General features: G+C 44.6%; 1 protein-coding gene and 1 long non-coding RNA gene across 2 annotated transcripts; one reads left to right on the top strand and one right to left on the bottom strand.

The window, feature by feature from the left end:
- Positions 1 to 921: 921 nt before the first annotated feature.
- LOC118210761 lies at positions 922 to 2,220 on the top strand. Its single transcript, XR_004761910.1, has 3 exons — positions 922 to 1,200; positions 1,417 to 1,515; positions 1,745 to 2,220. It is a non-coding gene; the product is annotated as an uncharacterized LOC118210761 (long non-coding RNA).
- Positions 2,221 to 2,281: 61 nt separating this feature from the next.
- On the bottom strand, positions 2,282 to 7,456 carry gpr37l1a (G protein-coupled receptor 37 like 1a). Its single transcript, XM_035387170.1, has 2 exons — positions 6,501 to 7,456; positions 2,282 to 5,255 (listed from the first exon to the last, which is right to left on the bottom strand). The coding sequence occupies exons 1-2, from the start codon at positions 7,215 to 7,217 to the stop codon at positions 4,317 to 4,319; spliced, it is 1,656 nt and encodes a 551-aa protein (XP_035243061.1). The 5' UTR covers positions 7,218 to 7,456; the 3' UTR covers positions 2,282 to 4,316.
- Between the last annotated feature and the right edge of the window lie 240 nt (positions 7,457 to 7,696).

Below are 7,696 nucleotides of genomic sequence, written 5' to 3'. Positions count from 1 at the left end.
GGCCGCGAGTCCAGAGGGCTTTGTTTTTTTGGGACTGGGCCAAACATGAGGCCCCACTCACTGAGCACTACAGATAGCTTGTGCCAAACAAAGTGTTTCTCAATGCAGGTGGAAATGACGTTGACTGACCTCTTGAGTAGAAAACTTCAGTATGTCTGGTCTGACCATTGCCAACAAGCTGTTAACTTTGCCAGCGATCTTCATTCCTGGTCCTGGTTGGCTGCAGGGTCTGCTGGTTTTAGTTTTTGCCTAAATATTCATAACCAAATTCGGACCTGGCTTGACCAAGACTTGGCTTGGGTGAGGTTAGGAGAATTAACTGTGTAACTGACTGCTTTAATTGATCAATTGAGTGCCAAATAACAATGAAAACTAGAAGACCCTGCAGCCCAACAGGACTAGGAGTGAAGCTCACTGAAGCCCTCTTGTCCAGAGGCTAAAAACCCAGGTTCAAAAAATTTTATTCCTCCCCAGTATTTTGTTCCAATCCCCTGGATTTTCTAATTAGCACAATTCAGCCAGGTAGATAGAACTAATTAGTGAAATCAGCTGGCTGAGTTGATGGGTGAAAGAATGGCAGGACAATATCAATGCTGATGTGCCCTCCCGCGTATGTGACCATGACAGACACATTCAAATTCCTAGGCACCCACACCAGCAGGTTCCTGAAATGGGACATTCACAAGGCCACATTATCAAGCAGACTCATTATTTTCTTATGGGTGGGGCTGTTACACTGCAAGGGTCGTGAGCATGGAGGTTTTCCCCCTTTTCCTGTGCTGATTAGGAACCATCCACACCTGTGGTAATTGCGAAAACTCCTACACCTGTGCTAAATGGGAGTGGCCCTTACTTGGTCTTCTGAAGCCTATAAATATGCATCCATTTGTTGCTTTCAGGAGTCTGTCTCCTTGTTACACTGCCTTTGTGCTTTTGGGTTTGTTTGTTGTGTTTGTAGGCCGGTTGGGAATGTTTCAGATATGCTTTCCCTTTGTGGGGAGACCTGAACGCCCCCCTTTTCCCCTCCTCTGGAATTAATCCTATGAGCATTGCTTTATGGGGTGTTTTTATTTATTTATTTTTACGTTTTGCTTTTAAATTTGTTTTCAATTTGCCAATTACCTCCCGTTCCTCTTGTTCGATCAACAGAGACTGAACCGTGATGCGGGGATTATGGATTCAGCTCAGATTCACACCCTTGTGAGTGTATCCTTTACTGTCTGGGTGGCTGTTCACTCACCACCACCCCCACCCCCCTTTCTAAACCGGTGCTTTCAGTGACATTAAAATGCTGCATGTGGGGAATGCCTAATCACCGCCCCCCCTCCCGCCCTCAAAACCCAAAAACAATCTTTTTCATTGAGTCTACTGAAGTGTACTGAATACTGTCCTTTTATTTGTGTCAAATGTGGCCAGTGCTCCCTCTTTCTACTGAATGCTGAAGCTTGGCCTGTGTTCTCCATTATCCACTCCATTATGAACTGAAGAAACCGCCCCCCCCATCCTCTACAAATGGTAAAGACTGCTTCGCTTATTCTGATGTCACTGTCTGTTCATGAGCTTCTGCTGCATTGCATAGGACTGCTTTCATAGGTCCTGTGGAGCCCAAGTGCCATAGCCATTGAGCGAGTTATTAAACATGGCAGATGGCTTACAAAGGCTGCCACTATAAAGGGAATCGGCCAATTTGTATTGTACCATGGACTTCTAATTTCAGACTGATTGACCTTGTAATTGTTTTCAGGCTCGTTGTAAGATTTCGTTAACGCTTTGAAAAGCAGCGAGCGCACGCAAAAGCAAGCGTCCGAGTCGGGGACAAAACGGTTGGTTGCTGTGGAAACCGGGCTAGGGGAGAAAGCGACGCTTGTTTTTTTTTTTTTTCCCCCCCTCTGGCTTGGCGTCTTTGAAGTAAACTTGAACGTGATGGTAGCCTGGCAACCCCATTCCAGTCCCGGGACATTGATATTCAGTGCGGGGGTTCGCATTTGGGAGGGAGGAACAATGGTGTCCTTATGAATATGTGCCCGTTTCTGTCCAAAGTGGGTGGACAAAAATGTCCATGCCTAAAACTGGGACATTCAACACTGGCCAGCCACAACATTTTAGAGTCTGAAGGAACTTCATCTTGGAGCTGTTATTTAGACCTTCCTATAAACCCTGTTTATGTGTACAGTGAGAGGGGATAGGGATTGAGTAACGACTGTTGGCATTAAATCATAAATTCATGTTTTTCAAGCAAGTTCCTGTACAATTGCTCTCTGAGGGAAATGTGTGAAGCCAATAATTTACAAACATTTTATTAGGAAGAACAAGCATAAAAAATACCAAAAAAAAGGGCCATCACATGTACGTCATTGCTTTATGGTAAAAAAAAAAAGATTTACATATTTATTTTACGTAAAAAAGTTATTTACACTGTTTGGGCATGGTTTATGGTTGACGAAGTTTCCAAACCTCGTGAGAACACCACCTGCTTATATGAACTTCAAAATAAAGAACAAAATTACATTGTTATTGATATAACAAACTCAAACTACACATGCATATCACTTACTGTAAATGCAAACAAATAAGTAAAACACTTGAGTATCTGGGTACATTTGAAGGCAATTTCAGGATTTTCCACAGTCAAAGGAATAATCCAGACTGAAACCAGTTTCAGATTTAGAGATCTTCAGCATGCAGTTCACCAATTATAAGTCCTCCAAAACATGCCACTCTTTGGTTGCCATGATGACAGTTTTTTTTTTTTTTTGTTATTTTTATTTTTTTATTTTTGCAGAGATTGACCTTTTAAGTCACATTACCCATATGAAGGGATAAAATAAGATTTGCAGAACAACCTCAATTGTAGATTATTTCTAAAACAACTTGCTATGTTTCCAAATAAAATGCATATTTCTAAGTATCAGTGCTTAAGTCTCCATTAACTGTCGACCATCTAACCATAGATGACCAACTGTAATTTGGTACAGTAGGGACTCAACTTTGAATATCAAGTTGAATTGCAGGCGCTAAGTTTTTCCTGCTTTTACTACTCATACTTCGATGTGGAAAAAAAGGAAAGGTAACACCTCTAAAGAATACCCTACTTAAAATTGAGTAAAACACCTTACTCGATACAAGACTACAGGACGTTCCATGCTTTTGTGACAGTGTAGGAAGTTTCATAAATCACTTCCCAAAGAGTAATGCAGTCAGACATCGGGAATCACAGTTCAATGACTAATATAGGCCTGATAACCCAGCGAAGCCAAGGCTTGATATTCACTGTCTCCAATGAGTCACATGATCATAATCAGAAATGAAGTGCTGCATTTAAGTTGACAGCAGAGCTGATATGTAGCAAAGGCTGGAGATTTGTATGGATTTCCAGCAGATTATCAGTAGCATTAATTATGACTGTCTGTTGTTGATAGGATCACAGAAAATACTGTTGCTTAAAAATAAAAGAACTACGGTGTGAAACCAAGCTAAGCGTATGTTAGGCTAGGTGAAGCTAGGCAATCTATAGTACATGTCACAGATACTATGATTGACTTCTAGAGTGAGAGGGATGCGCAGCAGCCAAAAAGAGCAAAAACTATGTTTACACTTCTAATTCCAAGAGATGACACAATTTTTTCCCCAACACATCAGATTCAGATCTGTTTGATTGCTCAATTGACAGATCCAGGTGGAATCTAATGTTTTTGATCCTGATTCGGGCTAAACCACAGTATGGGGCCTTTATCTCTTTCAGCTTCCCAGTGACTTGGATTTTGCACAGGGCGTTGCATTTTAAAACAAGAGCAGAAGATTCATGCTAAAACTGGAAGTGAGCAGTAAAAACACGTAATGAGATCTTCATCAGCACAACAGAGCCTGGGGCCTTGATTGTAGTGCCAGTTAAAAAAATAAGAAGTCTGAAGGCAAAATTGAAATATCTACTGTTTATCCATTAATAATAGCTATGCACGATTTCCGATCATTTGCGCATGTATATAATATGAGAATGCAGCCACGGTGTACGCAGCAGGTCAAAACATAGACATACTCAGATTCCAACTGCAGTGTAAACATAAGTGGCAGTCCTTGTTTTTCCTTTACCATTGACAACCGGAGGATGTTACCAAACACATATTTCACAGCTAAGGTACTTGTTATCAGTATTTTTACAACATGAGATACAGAAAACACCAAACAGGACATGAGTAAAGCAGTCAAGCAGTCCTGTGGCGCTCTTAAACCTCTCTGCTTGGGTTTCTAGCTTTTGACTTCCTTATTGTAGCACAGTGTCGTCAGAGCAAGGTCAAGGTCAAAGTCAAGGTCACACCTCAGCAGGGTGTGCCGATGGCTAAGGTTGATGAGTTGTTCCTGGCTTTGTCATAGAGGATGGAGGGGGATATTTGCGAGGCAGCGGCCTTGGGTTTGCCCCCCGCGGTGCAGCAGGTGGAGGACGGGGAGGACGAGGAGGTGGAGGCGGTGGTGGAGGAGCCCTCGTCCGACAGGCACTCCTCGCAGCAGCAACAGCAGCAGTCCATGAACGACTGGCCCAGGGACTTGCAGAGGCAGAGCAGGAGCACGGGCGTGACCGAGGACCGGAAGAAGAGGAAGAACTGGTTGACGAGGGCCAGCAGGGCTTGGGTGGGGGGCGACACCTGGACGGAGGTGTAGGCCAGGGCGATGTTGCAGACGTTCTCCGGCAGCGTGCAGACGGCGTAGACCGCGGCCAGCGCCACCATGGTGCAGTTGAGCTGCCGGCCGCGCCTCTCCTCGTGCTTCTTCTGCTGAAGCTTCTTGGGCGAGGAACAGGCGGAGGAGGACGAGGAGGAAGTTGATGATGAAGATGATGATGGAAGTGGGCGGGGCTCCAGGCCGGCGCCATCGCCGCCGACGCGGCGGGTGACCAGCTGGCAGGAGAGGGTGAAGAGCAGCGGCAGGCAGAAGTAGCAGCCGAAGTACCACCACATGCGGGCGTCGTGGTAGGTGTGCACCAGCGAGTAGATGGACTCGGGCAGGCTGGCGGACGGCCTCATGGAGCAGGACTCCACCACCACGCCCCCGGGCCCCCCGCCCGCGTCCTGGCTGAGCTGCCACAGCAGCAGCTCCGGCACGGCCAGGATCATGGAGCCGATCCACACCACCGCCAGCTTGGCCAGGATGGACTGGCACTGCTCCACCTGCTGGGTCCTGGGTTCGAGGCTGGTGGCCGCGTGGAAGCGGTCGATGCCCAGGGCACACAGGCTGAACGTGGTCACCCCCAGGGACGTCACCTGGATCATTTTTTTTTTTGGAGGGTTTGGGGGAAGAGAGTTACCCCACCTAGTGTCACATTCCCTTGAACACTGCAATCCCACAACACCGTTACAAGACATTGCTGGGCAAAAGCCTGGTTTTTGCATTTACTTGCTATGGTTCTTTCCATATCTTTGAAAGGAAAAAATGTTCTTCACACTGTGACTTAATCCAGTAGTTTCTTAATGCCATTGTGTGTCATTAAAAAACCACTGAATTAAGACTCAGTGAGCAGACCGTTTATTCTTTTCATCGATTTCTCTGTTGAGGTTCTAGCACTCGTGAAAACAAAGAACTTTTCCTTTGTTTGAGTTGAGCATGTTTTTCTGCCATTTTTCCATATCTTTCCACATCTCTCAATAATGCTGTTAATGCTTGTGTTACTATAATGTCATTAATGTATTTCCTAGCTTTAGTCATTGTACTGTAATTTATAGGCGAAATGAATTCTGGGACCTGATTTAGCCTCCAACCCCGAATTTTGAGCACAGAGCTCCTTTTTGAAAACAGAAGAGTGCAGTTGGTCACAAAGATACATGCCTCTAGGTGAAACAGTCCAAATGCATCTTTTACTGAACCAAAAATCAGATAAGCACCCTGTCTTTTGCATCCTTCTTCTGAGGCAGAGTGCTTCCGTCGTGATTACACTACTTGAAATTATTCCAGATGTTCATATATATATATTCTAATTCAGACTTCTCGTATTTCATCTGGGTTTACAACCGGACTTTTTTTTTTTTTTTTTTTTTGCATAAGCTCAGTAAGTACACACAATGTTCTCAATCTCAAATATTCTCTACACATGTCCACACCACAACTTCGTTGATATCCTCACCCTAGTTCCCCAATATGCCTACACGGAGTAAGAAAACTCACAGGCCAAGGCGAGCTTGATCAGTCAGCACTAAGCACTAAATTAAACTCGCCCAAAACTCATACTGGACAACGTACCACTATTAGAGGTTACAGTGCACTGATTATTAAATATCCAAATGATAAGTAGGCCCAGTGGTAATATATACATTTACTTGACCATGCAGAGCCAATCCGTCGATGCAGCAGGGTTAATTATAAAATTCTTGCCATAATCATTTCATTATAAATAATTTCAAAAGATTTTGATGGATACCGATTAATGGGAAACCATGGCACGACTCGTATGTTTAGCGCACTCCTCGTGCGCAAAGAAGCCCGGAAGCCATAATAGGTTAATTAGAACTCACCTCCAGGAAGGGAACGATCCGGCACGAAACATCCCCCAGAAGCCTTTTCTTGGTTATTTCGTTAAAGACGACCACGGGCAAACAGAAGAAAAGCACCAAGAAGTCCCAGAATGCAAGACCGGCCAGGATAGAGTTCCACGCGCTTTTCATGTAGTAGTTATGCCACACGATGCACATGACAGCCAGATTGCCGGTGATGCCCACGGCGAACACTATCAGGGACAGAAGCATCACAGCATAGGCGCTATAGGAGCCGTCCGTGACAGGGTACAGGGGGTTGTAGATGCCAGGTGCACCCTTCTCCGCTGATCTGTTGTTCCCTGCGCCGTCCACCCTAAGAAAAACATTAGTAGTACCACTGCCTCTGTCCAGCAAAAAGGTCGAGTTCGAGCGCTGGACAGATTTTGGTGTTGTGATGTAATCATTTGAGTCGTAAGGCCCGTGGTGCCTGTGGCCATGGTGATCACGTTGTTTGGTGCTGCCATCGCTTGCACCCCGCGGTACTCTCTTGTGTCTCCAGTCTTTGGACCCATCATCACTTTGGATTAAATTAACCTCCGCACTGAGCCCATGCATCTCCTTTAATGTGGCGCGGTCAAAAATCCTGGGTGTCGTTTCGGCAGATCTGATTTGCACATCCTGTGGCCCGTTTAATTGAAAGACGTTTTTTGGCTCCGAAGCACCTAAAAGCAGCATAAAAGTAAATAAAGAAATCATTTTCAGTGTGATAATCTAGATTTATTTTTAAGTAAATTATGCTGATCCAGTCACTATTCGATCGGTTTAAATGAAGATGTTAATCGCCTTAGAAGTGTTACCAACAGGACGGGTAAAAAAAAGAAAGATGGGAAAAACTCGATTCGCTTGCGTGAAATTAATGCCCAAGTTTTGCGCGTCCCTAAAAGCTCCAGATCTTCCCCCATTGGCTGGTAAATCAGGGCGTCACGTCAGTCAGAACGCCGTTAAATGAGTGAAGCATGGCTTGTCCTTCTAAAGAAAAAGGGGTCTGATGTTGGATTTCTGATAACTTCATCCCAGACGTATTTTGCCATCTGCTGGTCAATTAAATAACAAGCCTTCACAAACTTTTTATTGTCGGCACAAAAGTATGATCGTGGTCTTGTTTAGTATTTTTGATTTGCCATCAGCGTGTTAATGACAAATCAAATATATTAAGGAATTATTGTTGAATTATT

This window comes from Anguilla anguilla, chromosome 13 (assembly GCF_013347855.1).
Source record: "Anguilla anguilla isolate fAngAng1 chromosome 13, fAngAng1.pri, whole genome shotgun sequence".
Classification (NCBI taxonomy): Eukaryota; Metazoa; Chordata; class Actinopteri; order Anguilliformes; family Anguillidae; genus Anguilla; species Anguilla anguilla.
The sequence above is the reverse complement of the archived record's forward strand: the minus strand, read 5'-3'. Positions and strand labels throughout refer to the sequence as shown.